Source organism: Sebastes umbrosus, chromosome 8 (genome assembly GCF_015220745.1).
Source record: "Sebastes umbrosus isolate fSebUmb1 chromosome 8, fSebUmb1.pri, whole genome shotgun sequence".
NCBI lineage: Eukaryota > Metazoa > Chordata > Actinopteri > Perciformes > Sebastidae > Sebastes > Sebastes umbrosus.
In genome coordinates, this window is record NC_051276.1 from 23,315,604 (window position 1) to 23,343,107 (window position 27,504).

Consider the following 27,504-nt stretch of genomic DNA (forward strand, 5'->3'; position numbering starts at 1 on the left):
CACACAACATTATTTATAATAATTGGGATTAATTCAGCAGCGATTGCAGCTGTGAAAGGCCTAAATATAAATACAGATTGGATGGATCCAAAGGTGGATTTTGGTTGCTAAATAAAGCATGCAGCTGCCACCGCTGATTCTCTTTCATCATCAAAACGTTTCAAACACTAATAGTCTGAAGATAGTTTTCATTGCTCAGTGATGTGAAAGGCAAGAAATTACACAAATTAGTCACAGCACAAACAAAGAAAATCCAACCAATGACAGCTGTCCTATTGGTCCCAAACTAACAAATGACGTGTGTCACTCATCAACCTTGTCCCTTCTGTTTACATAAACACATGTTACTCATACTGTACCCTCTGTCCTGCTTGAAGAGGAGGCTCACATATTGTCCTGGCGTTAAAGCAGAGCAGGTAGACAGCACAGGAAGAGGGTGAAACATGTTTTTTACGACTATGCTCCGTCTGCTGTTACTGTGGCCTGGCTTCGCCGCTCTAATGACTTCTCCATTGGACGAGGTAGGTGGAAAGCTGCGGGTGAACAGGAGCACTGCGGTTAGTGATTCCGCTGCTCGGGACTTCTGCAAAGTACATTGAACTCTTCAACTTTAAACTGTTTCTCGTCCTGTAAAAAACCCTGCAGAGTGCTGTAACTGGATTTACATGGCCAAAAACACAAAAGCTCTAAAATAGCTTTTGTGTTTTCATTTAGTATTTGGGCCACAGATCTAAATTTGGTTACACAGATTTAGAGCTGCTGTTTCTAAAAGGATCTAAAAATGGTAACTGTTTGTGTCCTCTTAAAGCGTTTTCATCACTCCTCCAGTCAAAGAGACATAGTTTCCTCTCCTGATGCCTCAGGTATGTATCTGTGTATCTGTAAAAACAGTATGAAGGCTCACACATTATGAAATGCATGTTCTTTCTGTGATGGTGTAATTAAGTGCCATATTATGTACAGTAAAACACCATCTTATTGTTTAGCTACAAATACAGGTACTATACACATAGGAGTATGTCTATAGTGTGTCTTCTTGTTCACAGTGAGCGGGCGGCCGCGTAGGTCGGCTCTGATGCCTGATATCACACATCTGGAACTGCTGGTGGTGGTAGGGCCAGATGTCCAGCAGGTCCACAAGCAGGATACAGAGAGATACATCCTCACCAACCTCAACATTGTAAGTCTGAGCACAGCAGCCTATTTGTTCTGTTGATTGCCATTTGTGTGCCTTAAAAACAAATGTATGGGAAAATGTAGAACCAGGGATGGAAAGAGTGCTAGAAAGTTTAACTCAAGTACTTAAAAGTAAAAAGTAGGTCAGTTAAAATGTAGGCTAGAAACATTACTTTTTCCATTTTTAATTGGGGGAGGCGAAGGGAGGGTATTTAGGTTACAAAATACTGCACATTATCATGTCAACCTACACACAGCACACCACAGAGCGGGCGATCCCGACCGACTTTAATGTCTTTCAGAGGCTGTAGAAGGTTCATATTTAAAGATAGAGTGAAGGCACATATCATATGAAACTAGAAAACCTAAGGTATCCATTATGCGGATGAAAATGGGTTTCATGGGTACCCAGGAGTCTCCCCTTTACAGACATGCCCACTTTATGATAGTCGCATGCAGCTTTTCTATGTATATTGACAATAAGGAGGTTTCTGAGCAGTTTCCAGAACAGAAGTGCTTGCCATCTAATCACTGAAAATGCAATTCTTGCAGAAATATCAAAATGTAATACCAAATCCCAGCATGAATTTTTCTATGGTGTTTCTCAAGGTCTTGGTGTCTTAATGTAGTATTTTGGAAGAATTATTGGTCATTTTTATCAATTCTTGAGCAGTAAAAAATTGTTAAATTTGGCACCAAATGTGTGTAACAAATGGATCAACCCCAAAATTGCTGCAACAACTTATGAGACATAATATAGCATGGGAGTGACCATCATATACTTCTATCATAATGTTCTAAGCCCTTATACACTTCTTCAATTCATTAATTAATTCATGTTTCTTTCTGATTGAAGACTAGAACAATTTGACACACAGTGCTGAGCAGCATCTCAAATTAATCTTCAGGTTCCCAGATGATGTACACCTCTTCTATGTGACAGCTACTGTTGACCTGCTATCTCCACCAAAAGTCATAACAATAACAAGTAAAATTACTACTTTATAATATTGACTTTATTCTCATAATATTATGACTTTACTCTCGAAATCTCAGATTTATTTTTGTCCTCAATGTGGCCCTAATACTCTTGTCGTACCATCGACCTACAACAATGATAAATAAAAATGAAAATGTAAACAAAAAAACAGTTATTCATTTCCATTTTTATAAATCCACAAGGAGCCAGTGGAGAGGAGCTAAAGAGCCACAGGTTACAGACTCCTGTACTAGCCTATAAACAGTGAAAACTCCACAGCAGCTACAGCCAAACACAAACAAATCAGGAGAAAGTGTCACAGTTAGTACTCAGCTGTCTGAATGACTTTCTGCGAGTCTTGTGCACCGAGAAGGAGTCCACAGTCTGCTCCAGGTTCAACTTCTCTGTTCCTTCATTCCTCAATACATAGCCAGTACTTACTTGCGGCAGTCCTAACACACCTCATTGACTGTAAAAGTCCCTCGGTGACGCAGATAAGTGGTCAACACAGGAAGATGCAGCACTAGCATTTTAGCATGTTATTCACACCCAGCATGCAACCTGTTGGTCACCCATGTTGTGGGTGTGTTTGTTTGGGTCACTTACCCAACCTAACCTTCTTTCTTTCTTTTTTTTACCTATGCCGAGGTACAATAATGCTAATTTGAACCCATATTGACATCATTATTTATCATATTGTTGTAATGTTCACAAACTGTTTAGACCCGTGCAGTTGTGACTGAACCCCCCACATCCTGGAATGGATCGGTTGTGAAATATAGTGTGTAAGCTTCAGTAGGCAACTATTTTTATTTTTATTTTTCAGCATATTGTAATTTAAGTGTTCTAGACTTCTGCACCTCATCATGGCTCTGTGTTCAGGCTTTAAAAAATCAAGTCAAAAGACTTTGACCAATCACAGGTCATTTCACAGAGAGAGCGTTCCTATTGGCTGTGCTCCGGCTGGTGGGCGGTGCTTGGTATTTCCTCAACAGATCTCAACATGGCTGCCAGGTCACAAACTTTCTCATTGTACAGCTAAGATAAGATAAGATCATATATTCCTTTATTAGTCCCGCAGTGGGGAAATTTGCAGTGTTCGGCAGCAAAGGGGATAGTGCAAAAAACAAGATGCATCAGCTAACACAGTAAAAAAAAAGAGCTAAACAAAGTGTAACAAAATATGAACCATTTAAATAGAAGGAAGTCAAGTTCAAGTTTCAAGTTTTAGTTTATTGATCACATACATATTGACATGGCAGTGAGATTCTTTGTTCCTGTTTGTTACTCTGTCATCCCTGTATAATAGACAATCAATCAATCAATCAATCAATCAATTGAATAACAATAATGAAGTAAAATATAATCATCATTATAAACATTATAAATATAGCAAGTATAAAAATAGTAGCAGTATATACAGTATTGACAATAAACAGACTATTAACAACATTGCACAAGTGGAAAATTATATTGCACAGTATGAATTGATAGACAGTTGGTGTACAGTAAAGTGCTGTTCTTGTCAGTTTTTGGTGTGTATGTGGTCTACTGGGAGCAGTGCTGGTTGTGCTAAACCGTACACTACAAGATGTTTCTGAAAACATTTTATGCGAGAAATAGGCATTACAGTAACAGAATATGGATTCATATTTGATCAGTGCTGCCTAGTTTGACCGTTTGATCGGAGTTTGCGAGTGATTGACAGCTGCTCAGAGACAGCAGGCTCCAGATCAGCGCTGATTGGTTGTTTTCCTCCAGTCTGTGAAATCCTGCGGGTGCCATTAGGAGCACCGGAGGACACTGGAGGATTACCGGTCTCATGCACTACAGTCAGGATATAGTGACCGTTTTATAAAAATAACTTTCTTTTAATCATATGTGCTCCATGTCTACCCACTGCTGCTTTAACACTTGAGATAAAAAAAAAAATACTTAGACCTAAGCAAAAGCAAAATTACACATTTAAAAAAAAAAAATACTCTACAAGGACACAAAAACGACTTTGTTACAGCAATAAGCCAAATTCAATTTGTTTCAGACTGGAACAAACCAACACGATTTACAGCACTGTAAGGCTGGAATGAAGAGTAATGAAGAAATAATGACGACAAGTAAAAAGCAACACAAGTTACAGAGAAAAATCAGTTCAGATGTATGTTGAAATGTTTCCATAACCAGACGTATAGAGTGCACTGCAATAATATATAGCCCCATTACACTCTGAACATCCTGAAATCTATTCATCTGACTTATATTCCACCCAGGCCTCAGAGCTGTTGAGAGACATGGCCCTTGGCGCCAACATGAGGGTGCACCTGGTCCGCATGATCATCCTGTCAGAGCCAGAGGTAAGTGGCTCCCTGTTATTATAAGTTCAATGCAGAATCAAGTTCAGAAATGAGCAGATTTCAAAAGTCTTATTTCTTGTGTAATTTGAGCAATAGTTTAATAACCTTACATCCAGTTTTTTTTATGTTTTATCACTTCCTTATTTTCTTTTTGTGGTCACTCTTCTAGCCAGAGATCCAAATGTCTCCCAACATAACCTCCTCTCTCAGAAGTGTGTGTGACTGGGGCCGAAGGATAAACCCCTCAAACGACACAGACCCATTGCACGCCGATCTTCTGTTATACATCACAAGGTGTGTTTGCTGGCTGCATTGTAAAGTAGATGTTTTCAAATTATTTTATGAAAGCACAAACCATGTTTTACCATCACAAACAGGTACGACCTGGTGTTGCCTGATGGGAACAAGCAGGTCAGGGGTGTAGCTCAGCTGGGTGGGGCTTGCTCCAGTGAATGGAGCTGTGTGATCACAGAGGACACGGGCTTCGACCTGGGGATCACCATCACTCATGAGATTGGCCACAGGTAAAGCAGAGAGTCACACACACGATCAACAGTCAATCTACATTATCTATAATACAGTGTTTTAAGTTTACACAGCAGCTTATTCAATGCAATTCAATTATATCTATGAAGCACCAAATCACAACAGAGTTTATCTCAGGGCATTTCATATAGAGCAGGTACTCTTTATAATATTATCTTTTAGACTATATTAGGTAACATTTTGTTTTACAGGTCGGTAATTTCCAAATCATTTCCAAGAAGTTTCCTGGAATTTGGCACTATTTATAGGGAAAGAAGATACCGTGTTTAATTGGTACACTTTCAATTAATTAATTCAAATGAATTGCTGCCTTAACTTGGACAGTCTCTTAGTCAGTTCACAGCAAGTCAGGTAAACATGCAAAAATGTTTTGACTACAAGCTAGCATAGAATTAAACACATATGGATTATAAAATGTCCAATAATAGATATATAATTAATTAATATTTAATTTGCATTTAAATGGAGCTTTTTCTTAAAAAACATTCCTATTTTTTCCCTATAGGTAGCACCAAAAATATGTCTCTTTTCAGGAAAGTTTTTTAATAAATCATTAGGAAATAACAAATTTGTAAAAAGATGTAATTACATTGTGCAATTTAATGTAACTTGGCCAAAAGAATATCGTGGATCCAGGGTCGGCTTAACGCATAAGCTATATAGGCGGTCGCCTAGGGCGCCACCTTCTGGGGGGCATTGGTCATCCTCTAAAAATGAATAAATAAATAAAAATAATAATAATAAAGAAAAAAGGAATATATATAATAAATAAATAAATAATGAAATACAATTAGTAGTAGTGAAATTGACTAAATAATTTTAAGCCAACAATATCAGGGACCAATTGTTTATTTATATTATAATAAATACAGTTATTTATGAAAATAAAAATCTTAATTTTAATCTTAAAACCATTGTAATATCTGATGTGGGTTGCGGTCCAAATCCGAATTTTGCCTAGGGCACCAAGTGAATCCCTGTGAGTCCTCCCCTGTAGAACAGTAACAATACTGGACCCTGATTGGCAGACAGTTGTAATGAAGCAAGTCCTTGGAGTGGAGATTCACAAGTTTACATGCTGCAAGTGTATTTACCAGAAAATGGAATAAAAACTGTAACTATCGCCACCAATTTTTAACAACTTCATTAAGATTGCTACACAATATAAGCATCTCAATAAAATAAATTCAACATATTTTATATTTAATTTACTTCCACCCAGTTTTGGAATCAATCACGACGGAGTGGGAAACACCTGCAGCAGGAGCGGCTTCATCATGGCCTCTGACGGCGGCTACAACAGTGTGGATCTGACCTGGTCTCCTTGCAGCAGACAGCAGCTGCTCACATTCTTCAGGTGGGCTAAGCTGGTTCAGAGCAGCTGCGCATGAAAAACGCCTCTCATTCATCACACAGAGCTGGCACTGTTGAAAGGGCATTTCATCTATAAGTCATATCTTAATAGGTTGTTTTAACTGATTCCCTCTCCGCATTTTGAGAAAGTAATACTTGGCTTTGATTTGAAATTCTTTAAAACATTATTACATCTTAAAGGGACTGTTTGTAAGAATCAGAAATGCTTGTTAACAGCGACACCTGTGGCCGTTAAGTCAACGAAAGTCAGCGCCGGGCTCGCGCTTATGCTCGCTCTACATAGACATGAACGAGCATCGCTCAAAACAGGGAGGCGACACACGTCAGCTAAAACCACAATATCACTATATTTCACCTGCTTGGCAGTAATGTTAGCTGAACAGACGAAGGTCTCTCCATGAATCAATGCGGATCCTAGTGTTGGCTTTTCCTGCTTCAGCCTCCCGACCGTGGCCGGAGTAAACAGGAAAGACATCGGCACCCGGTCGGAGACGATATCATTTCTCGCTGTGGAGCCCGGTCACTTCACAAGACACGGAAAACCTCTGTTGGTCTGGAGACTCCGGCCCTGGAGACCAAAGCTACGGTCTCCCCCGCTTCCTCCGACCGCAGCCAACACTATTTTGCAAAACGGGCTTCACTAGATATAACGTGTAGTTTGTGTTGGAGTCTTGTCTGAACAGCGTAGCCACACGCGAGCGCGCATGGGACACCGACCCGGATTGATTTATATGTGTAAGAAGTTACAAACAGTCCCTTCAAGTATATGAACAAATCTGCTGTAGTCTGGACTTGATAATGAGATGTCACATGTATGAATGTTCCCAGTGAAGGGAAAGCTGAATGTGTAAAGGACCTGCCTGCACTGGGAGGCTCTCTACAAGACTGGAAGCCTGGTCTGTACTATGGAGTTGATGACCAGTGCCGTATAGCTTTTGGTAGCACTGCAAGAGCCTGCTCTTTCACCAATCCTGACCTGGTAAGTCATCTGTAACAGCAGCTTGATACCACCAGGTGGCATTTTTACACATCACAAAATACCACATTTTTAGTTTGCAATCTCCTTTTCCATCAGCCGGCTTGTCGCGTCCTGTCCTGTCACATTAACCCCGATGACGACAGCTCCTGCAAACGTCTCCTGGTCCCGCTGCTGGACGGGACGGAGTGTGCACCTAATCAGGTACTGCTCCCTCCGTCATCACTGAGTCATTTTGGTGCATCATCATTTGCCCGTTGAATCACTGAGTGCTATTTACTAAAAGTAGGCCCTCTCTTCCAGTGGTGTCTGAAGGGGCGTTGCGTGTCTTTAAATGAGATCAGCTCCTCTGTGGTGGTGCACGGCTCCTGGTCCAACTGGTCAGAGTTCTTGCCCTGCTCACGGACGTGTGGCGGGGGAGTCACTCACCGCACACGCAAATGCAATAACCCAAGGTAACAAAATGTGATCAGTCATAGTCAGTGCTGAAGATCCCGTGACTGTGATAAGACTGTTTCAAAGTGTACAGCTGATAGATGACAAGATGAAAGTGTGTCTAATTTTCCAGACCTGCTTTCGGAGGGAATGATTGCGAGGGATCGGATATTGAGGCTGAACTTTGTCACCAGCAGGTATGTTTACATTGGGCCTCCATTCGGGAAGGCAATACTATTTACTCAGTGGATCACTGTACCCAGAATCGTCCCCCTTTTTAATGATTTTTTGTTCAGAAGTTTGCAGCCTGTGCTCCCGTAACAGGCCTCCAAAAACAGAAGCATCGATTGGACGAACTCAGAGAACTAGAGACAAAGAAGACATTGAGCTTGGGGCAAAGTGAGCCCCTAATGTCTGTTTAGTGGTTTGGGGGCTGAAGTCAGAGGTGGATACAGATAGTACTGCCCCCTTTCAATCGACAAGTCGACTAATCGGTCGTTTTGATCTTAGTCGGCTAAGATTTCTTTAGTCGATTAGTCATTTTTTAATGCTTTTTTTCATGCTGAATGACTTATTTCCAAGAAACTTATGAGCACATTTCTGGCAAGCACAAGATTTAAAGTGGTGCTTTTGTGTGTTTCTTTGTGGAGAAACTCAGTTTTACAGATCTGTCAATTAAATCAACTAGATTAGTCGACAAAATCGTATGAATGTTAGTCGACCAAGAATTTCTTTGGTCCCTAGATTCAGCCCTAGATTCAGACACCATCACCAAGCCAGAAAAGTAAAAAAAAAAACAGTTTCTTTTTCTTACCACATATGCAGCTATGTGAGCGTACCCAGCTGGACTTCATGGCGGAGCAGTGTTCCCAAACAGACTTTCACCCCCTCTACCTGCTACCCAACACCGCCTCCTTCTACACCTGGATCCCTGCTGTAGGCTTTGCACAAGGTGGGCCTATAAAGACATTTGTTCTCCATATGTAAAGGGACAAAACCTTTATCTCTTAAAGAGGACCTATTATGCTTTTCCCCTTTCCTTTAGTGTGTTATATAGTTATTTGTAGATGTAAAAGGTCTGCAAAGTTACAAAGTCCAAAGTCCACGCCAAAGAAACACTCCTGCTCCTGATCTGCCTGAAACACCTTGCTTGAAGTCCCGCCTTTTCTTACGTAACGTGGTGATGTCACCAAGTAACATATTTGCATTACGACTAGTTTGGCAGGCCCTCAAACAAAGCTAGGTAGAGCAGAGCTGGAGCGGAGTCCAAAGAGTTTGGTTCAGTTGACCAATCACAACAGAATGGGCCAGCTGACCAATCAGAGCAAACTGGGCTTTTTGGGAGGGGGGCAGGAGCTCAAACAGAGCGTTTCAGACAGAGGGTGAAAAGAGGTGCTGCAGCACAGCTGGTATGAGAAAAGTAAAGTGTTTTTTTTTTTTTTACATTAAAGCATGTAAACATGTTCTAGTAGAAATACAAAATACAAAATACAAATATGCAACTGAAAATAAGCATAACAGGTCCTCTTTAACATTTTTTTTTCCTGTGAACTCTTCTCGTCGTAAACCAGGGGACGAGCAGTGCCGATACATGTGCCAGTCAAAAGGAGAGGACTTCATAGTGAGCCGCGGCTCTCAGTTTGTGGATGGGACTCGCTGCGAGTCAGACAGCACGCCTCACTTTGGCTCCACGGCTGCTTGTCTGAGAGGGAAGTGCCAGGTATAGAAGACTAAGCAGATGACAAAGCAGATGCAGTTTTACTCTTTCACACTTTAGTTTTTTTTACAGTCAGTCTTACATCTTTGTAAATGTGCTGTTTGTCTCTGAGCAGCTGTTTGGCTGTGATGGTGTGCTGCACTCTGGGAAAGTGAGGGATGTGTGTGGGGTGTGTGGTGGAGAAGGATCATCCTGCAGTTTGACCTCTGACTACTACACAGGCGGTCAGGCCAGAGGTAGCAAATATGTAGCTATTGAATGTTTGACATTTTTTAGATGCAAAAATAATCAATAGATGAATTAGTAATAATAGTCGCAGCCTGTATCGTGAGTTATAATTCAGTGCTTTCTGTTTCAGAGTACGCCACCTTCCTCTCTCTGCCAATGAATGCCACACAGGTTCATATTGTCAACAGGGCACCTCTGTTCACTCACATGGGTGAGCGTCATCACTTTACGAGAGATTTCTACAACAGGGGTAACAGGAACTAAAACTTGTTTTGGCGTTTGTGTCCGTAGCTGTAATGGTTGGGGATCGGTACATTGTGTCCGGGATGGGCAGCATGGCGCTGAATATGACTCACCCCTCCGCGCTGGACGATGACCGCTTAGAGTACCGCCTCCACCTGACCCCTGACCTTTTGCCAGAGATGGAGGAGCTGCTGCTTCCAGGACCGCTGTCAGAAGAGATAAACATACAGGTCAGGAGAGAAAAAAAACATTCATTTTTGAAAAATGAATTGATTGCATTCAAGAGGTAGACTTTCTTCAGCATTTGAAAACTGAGAAATTGAGCTTTCACACATTACATCTCTTGCAAACTGTGTGCAACACCTGACTGTTTCTCTTTGCAGGTCTATCGCAAATATGGAAAAGAATATGGAGAGAAAACGAATCCAAACATTAGCTACCAGTTCTACGTACCTACCAGAAACTTGACAGACATCACACCTAAAGGCAAATGGGCCGTCTTCACAACACCCTGCTCCGTCTCCTGTGGATCAGGTGAGTAACTGTTAATCACGAGTTATATCGACAAGCACAAAACCCAGCATAATATAATGTATTTGATGGTGGATGTCATTATAAATTCACAGGCTGATTGCACATTAGCTCTCTTGTTTTTGGAGCCAGTGGGTTTTGCAAATGAGATGAGGTATTTGTATGATAATGTGCAGCAAAATTGACCTTTTTGAGCGAGCTTTTATCCCGTACTTAGAGTGTCTGTCTATTATGAGGACACTGCAGAGTTGAATATGCCAAATTCATTTAGTAATTGTTGTAATCGCACATGTTTTCAGCAACGAATACCACCAAATGTCCACTGAGCTGATTGACTAAATGATCACATACAGTACAACAAATGCAATAATATGAAACATCTAATATATATTGTTTTTTTCACCTTGTCCATCAATGCATCAGGGTTATTATAGTAAACTAAAACTGAAACTAAAATGAAAATAAGCAGTGAAAAATATTTTTAGTAAACTGAAAAATACTGTGTTCCAATACTTATGCTACCACACTATTTAGTATGCCAGACATAGATTTAGTATGTCCCAATACATAGTATGTCAAATGCAGTATGACTAAAACACCAGGATGTCCTACTACATCTGGTCACATTTTGCAGTATTAAGGCCAGCATGCTTTTCTGGCTATTCTGACCCACAATCCTCTGCGCAGCGACTATGACGCAGTAGTATGTGCCAATTGTATGCATACTGCATGCAACAGTATACGTACTTTGAAAGGGCAGCTGCAGTATGTACTAAAAGTAAAAGAGAAAAAGTATGCGATTTGGAACGTAGCCTAAATAAAATCTATATCCTTTAAGAAACACTAACACTAAACTGAAACAATATTGCCTAATTAAAAAACTAATAAAAATAAATGTAAAATGTAATGTAAATTCATTTCTGTTTTTTGTTTTTTTAGCTATAATATATCACAACCAATTACCGTCAACTCACATTGACATTGAACCACAGACATTAAACAGACTTGACATTCCAGGAGATGGCGCTATGCTGCAATTGCTGCAATAAAGTAACATGAAGATTAAACATTAAACATCATGGCCATTCCTACACAGTTCTCCAACCACTGTATGTATACAGTATGGCTACATATATAAAAACTAAACCTTTCTGAAAAACTGAAACTAGCAAACACACTCTGAATAAAATGAAAGTGAAAAGTCAAAACTAAAATGAAATTAAAACTAATTAAAAATTAAAAACTATTATAACCTTTGTTTGAATGTGAATCTCCTCAACTGCAACTTCTAAATTAGTAATTATTAGAATTTTTAGAAAAACTTGTAAACTTCCCCCTCTGACATAAATGTTCATAATGAAGCCCTTGAATTGGGGTGTAAAATCTGAAATTTGCCGCAAAACTCAGGAAAAATCATGCATAATTAAACTGGTGTTCCTATTAAAGCTGCAGTTGGTAACTTTGAGCAAACTAGGCAGCGCTGATCAAATATTAATCAATATTCTGTTAATGAAATGCCCATTTCTCGCCTCAAATTATATTTTTTTAAAAATAGGCATTACAGTAATATAATCTTTAGTTCACATTTGAGTTTCTTCATAGAAGATCCTCAGAGACAGCTCGACTCTTATGGGTTGTTTTCGTTCGGGCACGTTGAAATCTTGCAAATGCCATTAGGAGTACTAGGAGGAGGCAGAGCAACATGATTTATTTTTTTGTATAGATTACCTGTCTCATGCACTACTGTCAGGATATAGTGACCATTTTATAAAACTAACGTTTTATCATATTTGCTCAAACTGCAGCTTTAAGTAAATGTTTCTTTTCACAGGTGTACAGAAGCATGCATACGTCTGTGTAGATGAAGATACCAACAACCATTTGGAGGAACATAAGTGTGAAACCCCTCCTCCACCCGTACCACTTCACACAAGCTGTCAGCTGTCGCCCTGTCCCCCCAGGTTAGCTTCAACTCCGTTTCTTCACATGCAGCTCAGCACAAATGGTCCCACATTAATAATGTACTGTTGTAATGTACAGGTGGGATACAGGGATGTTTGGGCCTTGTAGTGTCTCCTGTGGCGGAGGAGAGAGAGAGCGTCCTGTGAGATGTGTTCAGAAACATGGAGCCGACGTGTTGAAGGTTCCAGAGTCTGAATGCCCGCCTGATGCAGCTCCAGATACTGTTGAAAAATGTAACTTGCAACACTGTCCTGGCAGGTAGGAAGTCTGAATTCTACTGTTGAGCATTAGGTTCAAATAGCTTCCTATGGCCACAGAATATGAAGGATTTCAGGTGTTTTTTTAAAATGTGAAACCCACTTATGTGTTCACAGATGGAATGTGTCAGATCCAGGGGAGTGTTCAGCAGTGTGCGGGCCTGGAGAAGCCAAACGCGTTGTGTCATGTGTTCGGCCAGAAGATGGTCATGATGTTGAAGTGGATCAAAGCTTTTGCTCTTTGCAGATCAAACCACCTGATTCTGTGCCCTGTGTGGTAGATGTTTGTCCCATTGGTTGGGAATCTAAGGGACAGGTAAAGTAGAAAACGACTAAAGTAGAAAACCTCCCTCTTATTTCAAAGTGTGTCTAAACATTTGTCTTTCTCTACCAGGAACAGCCCGTGCTGAAGTCCGGTTTGTCGCCACGCTCTAGACAGGCTCCTGTGTACGTCTGGAGTCCTGTCATCAGCCAGTGCTCAAAGAGCTGTGGCAATGGTAAGTGAAGAAAATATATACTCACCACCATCACTCAGAAACAGCCTCATCAGATAAGGTCAACCAAAGATGCTTGTGTAGGAACCCTGCAGGTGTGGTTCTCCTGCGTGGACCACCAGACCAGACTGAGGGTGACTGACGTCCACTGTGACGCTTCGACCAAACCTCCTCCTCAGTCTGAGGCCTGCAACACACTCCCCTGCCCCCCCATGTGAGACATACAGTATTTATGCATGACATAATGCAGTATATCTCAAATTTGTCCATTTTACAGAAAGAAGTTGTTTAAAATAAGGGTTTGAAAATGACAGCAGCACAATATTTTTTATAACAACCAGGTGGCGCTCGAAGCAAGGAGTCTGCAGTGTAACGTGTGGAGGAGGGGTGGCCAACCGGGTGCTGTACTGTGCTGGAGAAACAGAAGGGGAGGAGGTGGTGGTGGGGGATTCAGAGTGCAGAGACTTTCCCAAACCCACAGCAGTGGTTTCATGTAACGACCACAGCTGCCCAGCAAGGTGAATCACACACACACACATAAATGTCTGAAATCCATTTTTGCAAAGGCAAAAAGATTTAAATACCACTGTCATTCATCCAGGTGGAAGGTTTTCAGCTCGTCGTCCTGCTCGGCGTCCTGTGATTTGGGCGTAGCTCAGAGGTCGGTGTCTTGTGTCCAGTTCGTCCACGGCAAGGAGAGCGCGGTGTCGGAGGAAAGCTGCCATGAGGCTGTGAAACCAGCCACCACGGTGCCCTGCCTGGTGCAGGTGTGCACCTTCAGATGGGAGGTGAAACCATGGAGCCAGGTACATGTCACAGGAGACACATGGACTGGAATATGAGGATGAGATTAGATGATTGACAGAAACTGACTGACAGAAAATGAATGGGCAACTATTTTGATCATCAATTAATCATTTAAATCCTCTTTTCAAGCAGAAATGTAAATCATATGCTTTGCTGCTTTTATATCAGTATAAACTGATATAAACTGATATAAACTTTGGCTTTTTGGAACCAAACAAACATAAAATGTTAAGATGTCACCTTGAGCTCTGGGAAACTGTGATTCCATTTTACACAGATGATTGATTCATCATGGAAATTATCGTCACATTAATCAACATTGAAAAATAATCACTAGTTGCAGCCCTAGATGAGATAAAGAATTAATAATAGAAGATAAGAACAAAGACAAATGAGTGCAACACACTTTCTCATTATTCAGATTGTGTGTAGCTTATTACTGTCTTCAATATTCCCATTTTAAAGGACCATGCTAGGTTTTTCAAATCAGTCTACACGTAAAGATACAGTGTGTAGGATTTGGTGGCATCTAGTGGTATGGTTGCAAATTGCAACCAACTGTGTACCCCTCCGCTCACTCCTCCCTTGACTAACTGCGGTAATGTGAGCCGCCAAAGGCAAAACCGTGGTAATGCCGTTCACCTCGCTCAGAGGTCATCCTTACCATAATAACACTAATTTAGGAGCAACAGAAGTCAGACGGTGGCTGGCGGTACCACGGTTTTGTACTCTGTGGCTCACAGAGAACTACGGTGGCCTTCAGGTAACGTAAAAACGTGAAAGGCTCTCTCTAGAGCCAGTGTTTGGTTTGTCTGTTCTGGGCTACTGTGGAAACATGGCGGAGCAACATGGCGGACTCCGGATGGAGCCCGTTCCCTATGTAGATATGAAGGGCTCATTCTAAGCTAACAAAAATAACTCTTAGTTTCAGATGATTATACACTTATGAAAACATAGTTATGATTATTATATTTCTGGTAATAGATCCCCTAAATATTACACATTGTTCCTTTAAACTGCATTACCATGGAATGATAATGTAACACCAAATTATTTTTATATTTTATGGAAATAAGAAATAACCAATTAATGTTCATAAAAATAGAAAAAAATACATATCTTTACATATGTATTCAAAACTTTTCAGCAAAAAGCTTCTTATTAAAGAGCTTATAGCTTGCAAACACAGTGATATGGCCCTTTAAGACATTTTTTTTCCTAGGACAGAACTCCTCTCCTTATTCCCAGACATGCAACCCCATATAATTATTGTGAAATCTTGCTCTTCCAGTGTTCAGTACCCTGTGGATACGGGATCCAGTCCAGACCCGTGTCCTGCATAGGCCCCTCTAAGCCGCAGCCCCTCAGCCCTCTGTTTTGTATGCACATGCCTAAACCCATCACCATCCAGGGCTGCTCCATAGGCAGCTGCGGAGATGTGCAGCCCACCTCGGATGTCACCACTGCAGTTACACCAGCAAGCCATCCTTCTCCCAGTCCAACAGAGGCGATCATCATCCCACAGGCCACTGCAACGACCATCCCAACATCTAAACCCAGTTAGTACACATCCACTAGCCATTCTCAGCAAGAGCTGAAGGATTATCATTATAACGTCTGCTTTTCCCTAGGTGCATGTGGACAGCTACTCCTGGAGGAATCGGGCATGGTGGATTTGAAAGACGTGACCGGTCGCTGCACGGTATCCATAGGTCGACCCATAAATGAGGTCATTCATATTAAAGTGGAATCTGGCTCCTTGAACTGCAGAAAAAGTAAGTTTTATCTGTAACACTTTACATAAGGGACACAAAAATGTGAGTAGTTCCTCATTCGTTTTTTAATGAAGTAATCATTAACTACTCTATTAAATTTGACAGAGTTACTCATTAACTAATAGCTCACTAGCAGGTAGATCCTCATTCGTTCCCCACTAACTACTCACATTTTTCTGTCCCTTATTGCAAAGTGTTACCATTTTATCAAATATGTAAAAGGATGACATTTCCTATGTCGTGACTATTTGCAGCTAAACTAACATCTGTCACTCTGTGCACGTGTTTCTACAGAGGAGTATATCGCATTTTTTGACCGAATGAAATTTGTGAAGAAGTGCGAGCAGGTGGCGGGCAGTGAGCTGACCACCAGAACCAACGTCCTGCTGGTGCGTCAAAATGTGCTCACTCCAGGTAACGGGGTCGTGTTCACCTACAGTTCACAGAACAACACGAAGAAGAGCCACCATCAGGGTAAGAGCGTTTGTGTGGTCTGCATGTGCAGAGGTGGATTTTCTTTTTTCTTTGCAATCCAAAAGGCTGATATATCTTATATCTCCAAAGATTAGATGAGAGAAGGCTTCACTTTTTGGAACAGTTGCAGCTATAAAATGTTGCAACATAAAGGTTCAAAACTGAAACTGGAGAGATGTACGCAATAGTGTGAACACTTGTACAGTCTAATGCAATCCAATACAAAAGCCCTGCAATAAATACAGTGAAGCAGAAAATACTGTCATATAATAATATAATACAACTACAATAGTGACAACATTTTAGCACTTTTAAAGGGACAGTGGTTAGGATTTGGCGGCATCTAGAGGTGAGGTTGCAGATTGCAACCAGTTGAGTACCCCTCCGCTCACTCCTCCCTTTTCCAAGACTGCGGTAACGTGAGCCATCGTTACCATAGTAACACTACTTTAGGAGCAAAGGAAGTTAGACGGCGGCTGGCGCTTTACCGCACTTTCACAAGCGTGTCGGAGAACTACGGTGGCCTTCAGGTAACGTAAAAACGCATAAGGCTCTCTCTAGAGCCAGTGGTTTTCAAAGTGGGGTCCAGGGACCCCCAGGGGTCCTTGAAAAGAGTTCCAGGGGGTCCCCAGCAAAAAAGAGCAATATTTATTTTCCCTATAATTCCATCCATAACTAACACAATGACAGAATGTATGACTATTTTGGTCATGGGTTTCATCCACTTTCTGTAATAAAGCATCTAAAAGCAAAAAATCTCATCAGATGGGGGACCCTGGGACAAAATCTTATCAAATGGGGGTCCGTGGTCTATTTTGTGTCCGTTTAGGGGTCCTTGACGTGGAAAAGTTTGGGAACCACTGCTCTAGAGCCAGTGTTTGGTTTGTCCATTCTGGGCTACTGTAGAAACATGGTTGTATCTAGAAAGTAACCTGCAAATTGTGAAATCGGATCTGAGATCTGCAAAACCTTGCAAAAACTATTGTGAGACACGCTGCCCGACGACCTATCCTCTATTCGAGATCAATGCCTAACCGTAACCATCTCGCAAGAGTTTCCCCGAGGTATGGGTTCCCTTCTAGACACTACCTAGAAACATCACAGATGTTATGTAGATATGAAGGTATCATTCTAAGCTAACGAAAACACAACGATTCTTAGTTTCAGGTGATTATACACTATTGAAAACATAGTTATGAATATTATATTCCATTTCTACAAATAGATCCCCCGAAATGTTACACACTGTTCCTTTAACTGCCTAACAAGTGACTAAAGTTGAATCAGCACCTGACACGTCTAAACAAATATTAACCATTTTGAGCTCCCTTAATGTAACACTCATTGCCTGGCCATTGCATTGGATTGCATTTAACTATACAGGTGTTGATGATATTTTGTTTTTGCCCCACAGATTGTGACATTCAGCTGTTTTCCCCGACTGGCGTCTTTGAGAATCCGACAACGTCCAACACTAACCACACCTGCCGAGTCCTCATCAACGCCCCTCCCTCAGTCAAGATCAGAATCCAAGCACTGCACATAGGATTGGAATTCAACTCCACCAGCTCCCAGTCTACATACATCATGGTACGGACAAGCTTTTTAACACAGGTACAATATTGTGTTATCATGTTATAGTGTATTAAACGACTGCATTATTTTGTTTCTTGTTCAGATCCAGGACATGAATATGTTAAAGACCAACGTGTTTAACGGCCGACAGCTGTTTCAGTGGCAGTCCTCTGGAAATATGGCCGAGATTGAATTTCATGGAGGCTACCTGCATTCCAGAGGGAGCTTCAGAGCTGAATATTCCTTTATGCGTTTTTGATACTAAATATTAACTCTTTTGAGGAGGTTCGAAATTTCTGTTCCACATTTCTTAAGTTTACAATACATACGTTTCTGTGACAACCATTAACTTCTATTCTGTTGAGTAGAAATACCCTTTTTTGTTGTTGTTTTCATTCCTATGGGGTAATTATTTTGACCTGAAATAAATAATAAACAAACCATAGCACTCAAAATCTTTAAGTCAAATGAGGACAGTGTCATTCTAAAAGCTGCACCAGTAAAAACAAAGAATATTATTATACTATTACAATCAAATTATGTTAATTTAAATTTTATATAACACAATATATTAAAATATAGAAATATCATCGTAAATAATTACTTTTCATCACACATTGCACATCCCACAACCCTCTGATAACAGGTTTCCACTCAGCGCCAGCACACTCGCTAAATTGTGCGTCTCTGACGGCGTGGCGTTCTGCCAACGACTCCGCCGCACCGGTTCAGTTCCAGCTCCCGTACCGTACAACCCCGGCGGGACGCAAACGCCGTGCCAGGCTCCAGTGTCTGGGATCACTGCTCGGCTGTAGCTGTGTCTTCCAGGAGCGCTCTCATATCCAACAGAGCGTCCTCTACAGCCCGGGCAAACTTGGCAGCGTTCGTCTCGTCACAGCTGTTGAAGGCCGTGATGGCGATGTTGATGTGCTCATCCATGGGATTGTAACACACACCGTAGCCATCTGGCACCATCGGGCCGAAGCACATCACACAGTCTGTCTTGGAGCCAACCTGGACACGGAGACGGGAGAAGATGAGGGCAAGCAAAAACAAACACGATGACAAATAATCATTTGCTCAGTAATATTAGACTTTTTGGCTTTCTTAGATACAAATATACCTGGCTGGTGGAGAGATTATAATGCTGAGCCACAGCAAAAGAGGTATCCATGAAAATCTCAGGCATGGAGGTCAGGTCTTCAATGCTCAGCATCTTCAGCCCGAGGAGGTGTCTGTCTATGGCATGTCCATGAATTGCCTAAAAAAATAAAAAGTTGAATGTGCAGAACTGAGATTCATCGGATGGTGATTTAAAAAAAATAAGATTTATTATGTTGATAAACTCACATCGTACGCGTTGTCCTTATGCTTCTGACTGGCCCTCTGCAGCAGTGCCAGCCTCTCTGTTTTCTGTTGACAGTATTTACTGCTCAGTCAGACAGCTTACAGGCCTTAAATAGTACATTTATTGTGAAACTCTCGTGGTTTTAACAGTACCTGTTTGGCTGGGTCTTGCATCGCCTCAACGAATTTTACCGAGTCTGCAGTAGTCGCACGGATTGCATCTGTTCGCCCATATTTGAACATTCGTAACGATGCGCTCTCATAGGTAGAGCAGCAAATATTATACATCCTGGAATTAAAAAACAGCACACAGGATATATGATGTAATGCGCTTAAAAGGGAAAGTTCTGGTGTTTTGAAGTGGGGTTGTATGAGGTACGTATCCATAGTCAGTGTATTACCTAGAGTAGATGATGGTCGGCACGCCCCCAGTTTGGAGAAGCAGACAGGAGTTACCGCACGGGAGCAAAGCAATGTACTGCTGTGGACGGGGCTGACCCTGCTATTTTTAGTATATTTTCGCTGGTTTACCTTGCTGTGAGACAGCTATACAGTCTGTTTCCAACGGGGAACTGAAGCTGTAATCTATGCTCTCGCCAAAGCAACCAGACTCCATTGGAAAAAACAGTAATTTTACCCCGCAGAACAGAGGAGTTTGTTTGTGTTATTGTGTGACTTTGGTTAGTTCGGATTCACCAAAGTCACACAATAGCACAAACAGACTAACCGATTGAGGCAGCAGTAGACCAGCTACAACACCCCCGTGTTCTGCAAGGTAAAATTACAGTTTTTTCAATGGAGTCTGGTGGCTTTGGCGAGAGCATAGATTGATACAACGGGTTCAGTTCCACATCGGAAAGGGCTGTCTGACGTCAAGGTAAAGCAGTACGAATATTTTAAATATAGTATAGACTTAATCTGATATTGATTTTTTTTTTAGGTGAGCCTTTCTTTTAGGTGGCTAAAATACGTTTTGCTGCCGGCCCCGTCCACAGCAGTACATTGCTTTGCTTCCGTGCGGTAACTCCTGTCTGCTTCTCCAAGCTGGGGGCGTGTCGACTGTCATTTACTGTAGGTAATACACAGACTATGGATACGTACCTCATACAAACCCCACTTCAAAACACCAAACTATCCCCTTAATGTCCTTGTCCAGCATAATTTGAAAAGGGATTCAGCAACTATGAAAATGGATTTCTTACCTGAAGTAGGCCAGTTGGAGAGCCATTTGCACGAAGGCATCTGGACTCAGCTTATGTTGCTTTGGCACTTTTTTGCCAAAATGTGAAAACATAAGCACCTTCACATCTAAGTCATGCACCATTCTGATGAAAGAAAAAAAAGAGTGAGTTAAATAAAATGTCTTGACATCAAAGATGAGACAATAATAATAATAATCATAACTGCACTTTACATACATGTTCATATTTTGTTTGGCTCTCTCAATGTCTCTCTTGACCTCAGGTGTGATGTTAAAACGTAGTTTCAGGGGCATGGGCAGGGGAAACATGGGGGAGCGAATGGTTTCAGTTTTCTGCCTGTTGAGAAAATATGAAACATTTAGTCCATTTGAAAACGGGGGAAAACACCCGTCTAAGAATTTAAAGAAACTTACATGAATTTAACAACGAAATCGATGAGAAACACAATGGGTGGACCCTCGGCAGGTGCGTGTTCATACACTAGTCCACATGTGCCGTCTTCTCCGACAATGAACTGAGGATGATTGACAAGCACATTCAAATTCTCAACCATTACCACAATACTGTTGATCATTTTCAATGTAAAGTGTCGCTTACTCACCTGTAATGTCTTGTCAAACCAGCGGTTGCCGCTGTTCCAACGAGCTCCTCCTCCGTGCAGCATCTGGGCGGCCACTCGACTCTGATAGAGCTCGTCTGACACCCGCGGCATCGGGGCATCCAGGCAAATTGTGAAGATGCTTTTCTGGATGGCACGGACTGACTCCTTATTTATCTTATCTGAGGAGGAATATAACCACCTTTAAGATCAAATTTTTCCACAACAGAATCTTTCGACTAGATTTATTCTAAATAAGAGAGTATATCTATTGATACGAAGCGTTTTGTCATAGGCTCTTTTAAGTTTTTGTCTCTGCTCTGCTCACCCTTAATCAGATTATTATAGGCTTTTCCCCAGGTGTTGCGGTGCTGTGATGTGAGGATGCCAACAGGCTCCTTGTTAGTCTGCAAAGAGGAGTTCCAGATCTTCTCCAGCTGCATGTAAATCTGGTCTATTGTCAGCGGGGTGCCATCGCTGTGGTACACATCCAAGACAAAGAACTAGGGGGGGGGGGGGGGGGGGGGGGGAAAGACCGAGTTAAGTTAAAGGGTAACTTCTGTAGTTTTCTACCTGGATGTATGTGTTTTTTTGTCTCACTAACTAATAGAGACAACAATTTCTGAAATTGGTCCAGTATTGAGGGAGAGCGCTGTAGACGGCAGCTGCTCACAGGCTGCAATATGGTGCTATTGGGGCAAGCTGGCAGCGTCATTTACGTCTACTAAAAGTGCTTGTTTTTGCCATGACATGCTCTGATTGTTATTATAAGTGTCTGACATTATGGGAAGAGTCTCGCTCAAGGAGAAGTCTCGTTCTGAAATCTCGCGAGGTGACGAGTTGCTAAAAGACAACTTGGTGGAAACCCGAGAGCCAGGCGGGCAGAGTTTGTTGTGTTGGAGTACAGAAAGCGAAGCCTAGTGTTATCTAAAATATTTTCAATGTAATGGCTGAATATTTAGATGATTTCCACAATGTGGATGAGGTCTATGAATTCGATGGCCGCCTGTATTTATTTGAGCCAGAGTATACGGATATTCAGATTTCACAACGAGACTTCTCCTTGAACGGGACTTGGACACAATAACAAACAGACCGGATCAAGTGAAAGGTAAGAAAAACGTTAAATTTGTCTTTAGCGTTTTTTCCATAATTTTGTCAGACACTTATAATAACAATCTGGGCCTGTCAGTGGCAAAAACAAGCACTTTTAGTGGACGTAATGTTACATTGACGCTGCTCACTTTCCCTCGCAGCTCGTTTTGTGGCTGCTGGTTACAGCGTTCTCCCTCAATACTGGATCAATTTCAAATATTGGTGTTCACATTAGTCACTTAGACACAAAAATATGGGAAAATAGGGTCCAGGTTGAAAAATACCTAAGTTAAACTTTCATACAGCCACCGGTATTTCTTTAGCAATTGCACCAATGATAATGACATATCAGAATCAGTTTCTGTTGAAGTGTCTAGCTGAAATGTTAAGGAGAACAAGAAGGAGAAGAACCACAGTGCCATCTAGAGTACCTGGAAGTTGTGGACCACAGTGATATGAGAGACAGGTGTTTTCCCGATGCTGTGATTTACAACAGTGTCTCTCTTTGGACCAGGGACACGACAGGAGGACAGGATCTGGTAATACTGGTCCATGCACAGCGGCTTCCCACTCAGGTACTCCACAGGCAGTGTATCACTATGACACAGCAGCACATCACATTATACGTTGGCAGTTTTGTAAACCAACTGAAAGTCATGGTGATAATGAGCTCTCTGTTACAACCTTATGATAATTCTACCAGTTTCAGTTCAAACTCACGTGTCAATCATTTGTTTGAAGTCCAAAACTCCTGCGATCAGTTTGGCCGCAAACCTGCACAGAAGACGTCATTGTGTTATTAGCAGACATATGATGATTCTGAACATCAGCTCTGAATGGACACATTTACAAGTGAATGTCATTCCCATAAGACCTACCAGTGTCACTGGCCTACTGTACACAGCTCACCTAAAACTCTAGCACCGGCTTCACTGGTTCAAGGTTCAAGGTTCTTTATTTGTCATTTGTCAACTCCAACAAAGCAATTATTGGCAATAAAAATCTTTTGTCTCAGGTCCCTTCAACAATGCTCATAAAATATGTATATACAAATGTGGAAATCACACAAGTAACAGTAAACGCAAAATGATAATCTAAGGCATAAAATAGTGCAGTTAAAAAAATATAAATGTAATAATAATGTCTAAATCCCCAAATAGCCCATGAAATAAGGAATAATCCCAGAACATTATTCATTATTCATATTTGACATTAATTATTATTAGTTATTCCCACACGGATATCAGCACTGGCCAGAAGCTTCGAATACCTTCGAAGATTTCCCATCATAGCTTCGAAGCCCAAAAAATGGTATTCGGGACAGCCCTACTAAAAATATATATGCAGACAGGAATGTAGTATGTATAGAGAAGTAGTAAATATGTATATACGCAGAGGTGTAACAGTTTGTGAAACAGTATGTAAAGTATATCAAATTAAATAAAAGGTAAAGTGACAAGTGATGAGCTCAGGAGCTCAAGAGATCAGCGGTCTTATGGCCAGCGAGATGAAGCTGTCCCTGAGCCTGGTCGTGTGGGACCGGATGCTGCGGTACGGTCTGCCAGACGGCAGCAGGCAGAACAGTTTGTGGCCAGGGTGGTTGGGTTCTGTAATAGAAGTGTAATAGAAGTAGAAGTGGAGTATTTCTCTTTGGGGGCCACCGTGTTCACTGCATATCCCATGGGTCACAGCAGACAAAAACAGCTGAGCAATCCTATGAGCGGCTGAAGGGCTTTAAATAGCCAGCATGTGGATAGAAGCCTGCGCAAAGGTCGGCTTGAAACTCCAGTTTCATACGAGCTTGTTTATACTGCACTCCAACACAATGTAAATCACTTTTGGTAATGACTTTTTGAGTGTGCACAAAATCCAACATTTTAGTAAGACAAACAGTTACTGTGGTTTTACAGTAGATCCCGGTTTCTCACCTCATCTGTCCTTGTCGATCCTGGAAGTGCATGCGAGGCAGTACAACCCCAGGGCTGGTGTAGACCGCCACCGGCATACGGCAGTCTAGATAAGCTGACTGCATCCACCATTCTGACAACTACATAAAGCAGTAGTCAGAAATGTTTGTATATATTTCCCCAATGCTTGTTTAGACTACAGTCTTCAAGGCAGGATTACAAACATATAGATTTCTAATACACCAAAACATTCAGCTAAATGCACCCAGATATCTACCCAGTTGTCTTTCTTGCGCGCCTGCCGCTCCAGGCCTTTCTGCAGCCTTTCTCCAACACCGCCCGTGAGGAACTCCTTCACCAGCTGCCGGGTGTGTTCCAGCTCCTCCTCGCTGACGATGGGCTCCAGGACAGCCAGGTAGCGCTCGCACGTCTCCTTCAAGGCTGGCACGGGCAGCTTAGGTAAACCCTCCTGGTGCACCAGAGACCTCTCTGGGATCTGTGTCACTGGTCTGAAAAAGCGACATGGCTTCACCACGCCAGGCCGCAGCTGGAAGACATGGTGTTGATAAGCGCAAACTCTTCTCTGCCATTAGAGGTTACATAGGTAAAATAAACTTCATTAGATTTGTCACATACAGGTACATACATGAAATTTGACCTCTGCGTTTAACACATCCTAAGGAGAAGTAGGCTGCCGTGGGGGTGAAGTGTCTCGCTCGAGGACACTGGAGGGTCTAACAGTAAGAAAGTGTCACAACTGACCACATGGCCATACCGCAGGCTTGCTGCCTTGACATCAAAGTCAAAGTGTGTTGTGATAATCTCACCAGTTGAACCAGAAGATTAATTGGACTAAAGCTGACTGATGCTGCCTCATAAATCCAGGTGTCGACATGTTGTTAAATATTAAGTGCATGCAATCGAAGTCTCAAATAGTAAATGACTGCAGTGCAAATGGGTTCAAGTAAGAACAGGATTTAGTGCTGTGAACACCATTTCAAAAGGCATATACTTTACAGTGAGGTGAATTAAACTGAAAAAACTGACACCAAAACAACTGAGCTAAGCCGTCATACTATTTGTTTGGACCCACACTGGTGTCATCTTACAAATAGAAGGTTGACACAGTTGAACTTTTCAAATGGTAGCTAAACAAACACACATGAAAACAAGATTTGTGCCCTCATGCTCACTGGTTTTTACCAAGCACTAGTGCTTAGTGTACTACTTACTAACAGGGTCTGAAATTAACCTTTTTCCTCACCTGCCAACTAGGTAGAGCGCTCTAAAATTGTAAACACTGAGTCAGTGGTAACAGACTGTAGAATTATGGAATATATCATGTAACCTTAATCCAATACTGTATTTGGTAACACTTCATTTTACAGGGCCGCAAATTTCATGGTAATTAGGTGATAATTAGCTACTACCTATTTGGAATTTCTTTGGAATTACTGCCAAATTACCTGTAAAATAAAGTGTTACCATATATTCAATTTAGGCTTTAGAATTGCTTTTTAAAAATAATATTTCTTAATATAAGGAAAACCTGTCTGCCATGATGGCAGGTGACCTGAAATGTTCACCTGCCACAGCCAACATTTACCCTGTTATTTGGCAGGTGGCAGGTGCTAATTTCATTCCCTGCTTACTAGTATTACCTAGTACTGTATCTGATATAATAATGATAAGATTTTAAAATAAATTTGGGTGGATTGCCATAAAATAAAATACTATATATGAAAAATATATATGAATTCATAAGTAGTGATATCATTTTTTATTTGTGCCTCAGGGCAAATAAACACACATGAAAACAAGATGTGTGCCCTCATGCTCACTGGTGATTACCAAGCACTAGTACTTAGTGTACTACTTACTAGTATTACTTAGTACTGTATCTGATATAATAATGATAAGATAAGAAAATAAATTTGGGTGGATTGCCATAAACAAATTGATGTTTATACATTTATAGTAGGAATACTAATGAATTCATAAGTAGTGATAACATGTTTTATGTGGGCCTCAGGTCATACAATAAAGAACTACTTCCTTAATAATAATAATAATAATAATAATAATAATAATAATAATATACTAGTACTACCTAGTATTGTATTTGATATAATAATGATAAGATTTGAAAAATATATTTGGGTGGAATCCCATATAAAAAAATACTATAAATTGATGTTCATACATTTACAGTAGGTATACTAATGAATTCATAAGTAGTGATATCATGTTTTATTTGTGCCTCTGGGCATACAATAAAGAACTTCCGGTAAACGCTTTCAAAATAAAAGCGCTAGGACATAAGTATGTTGCAGCGTTGTTGTGTTTTTAGCAATTCATACCACAACTAAGAATACAAAGATAATGATAATACTGAGGGGGAGTCATACTGTGGCGAATAAAACTACTATTACACTGCTATTTACGATTGTCCTTTATTTTTTTTCCCAGCATGCATACGCAGTAAACTAGCTAAGTGAGCTAACGGTATGCTATCGGCTAAGCTAGGCTAATGCTGTGCGTAATGTCACACTGCGGAGCGGCTAAATGACGCTCTGCATCAACACTATTAACACAACAAATAGCAGACATTTCGACAACCTACAGCGGTGAAACACGAGTTATATATCAACCTAATACTGTCACATTGGTGCTGTCCTGTAACTGTCCAGCAGCTCCACCCACCGACCCTCAGTAACGTAATGCGTTTAGCTTTTTACGCACTTAAAAACACACATGGAGACGAAAAACAATCAACTCACCGCGGCCTTGACAAGAACGCCCAACATGTTGTGTCAAACAGACGCGTTAAAGTCTCTGGCTGGAATATAGATGATGGGAAACCCTCGGGCAGTCATGTCTCAAGGACAAATACCCTGTGTGTTGTTGTCTCACAGCTATCAGCTGTCCAACCCCCTCGGACACACCGAGCAGAGACAACTGGGACTGTGACTCTGAACTCTCCACTATAATAACAGTCCTGCTTTGATTATAGTGGACTTTGGTGCCTGCCTGTTTCAAAAAACACAAAATCGTTCAGCAATAATAAGCATTTTATCATCCTATTTTATTTTATTATTAGAACTAATAGATTACAGTGATCAATGAGGCATTAATAAACTATTATATTTGAGTTTTTAGTTATGGCAGAGTCATTAATTATAGATATGATGGGAAAAAAGCAATAAAAGTCCTGCTTTTTACAAGTGGACTTTGGTGCATGCCTGTTTAAAAAAACACAAAATCTGTCAGCAATAATAAGCATTTTAATCCTCCTATTTTATTTTATTAAAAGGAATAATAGATTACATTAATCAATGAGCCATTTATAAACTATTATATTTTATATATATTTTATATGATATCCCACAAGACTTGTAAAATGATAAAAAAAAATACAAGGTCACTGTAACCCCATAGATGTATATCTATGATAA

The 27,504-nt window shown here is 41.0% G+C and overlaps 2 protein-coding genes across 2 annotated transcripts; one reads left to right on the forward strand and one right to left on the reverse strand.

Moving 5' to 3' along the window:
• Positions 1 to 360: 360 nt before the first annotated feature.
• On the forward strand, positions 361 to 18,487 carry adamts13 (ADAM metallopeptidase with thrombospondin type 1 motif, 13). The gene is made up of 29 exons (XM_037778208.1): positions 361 to 521; positions 809 to 863; positions 1,047 to 1,180; positions 4,423 to 4,506; positions 4,676 to 4,800; positions 4,884 to 5,030; positions 6,275 to 6,409; positions 7,255 to 7,405; positions 7,502 to 7,606; positions 7,706 to 7,857; positions 7,971 to 8,034; positions 8,663 to 8,789; positions 9,409 to 9,557; positions 9,670 to 9,790; positions 9,913 to 9,993; positions 10,074 to 10,255; positions 10,409 to 10,559; positions 12,388 to 12,517; positions 12,597 to 12,776; positions 12,893 to 13,091; positions 13,170 to 13,272; positions 13,354 to 13,483; positions 13,611 to 13,787; positions 13,871 to 14,075; positions 15,368 to 15,635; positions 15,708 to 15,851; positions 16,146 to 16,325; positions 17,740 to 17,915; positions 18,004 to 18,487. The coding sequence occupies exons 1-29, from the start codon at positions 444 to 446 to the stop codon at positions 18,157 to 18,159; spliced, it is 4,089 nt and encodes a 1,362-aa protein (XP_037634136.1). The 5' UTR covers positions 361 to 443; the 3' UTR covers positions 18,160 to 18,487.
• Positions 18,344 to 27,024, reverse strand: zgc:154046 (uncharacterized protein LOC562075 homolog). The gene is made up of 14 exons (XM_037778209.1): positions 26,830 to 27,024; positions 24,327 to 24,596; positions 24,071 to 24,189; positions 22,863 to 22,916; positions 22,574 to 22,739; positions 21,376 to 21,550; positions 21,051 to 21,229; positions 20,863 to 20,963; positions 20,666 to 20,785; positions 20,450 to 20,572; positions 19,401 to 19,536; positions 19,251 to 19,313; positions 19,024 to 19,161; positions 18,344 to 18,914 (listed from the first exon to the last, which is right to left on the reverse strand). The coding sequence occupies exons 1-14, from the start codon at positions 26,854 to 26,856 to the stop codon at positions 18,699 to 18,701; spliced, it is 1,887 nt and encodes a 628-aa protein (XP_037634137.1). The 5' UTR covers positions 26,857 to 27,024; the 3' UTR covers positions 18,344 to 18,698.
• Positions 27,025 to 27,504: the final 480 nt, after the last annotated feature.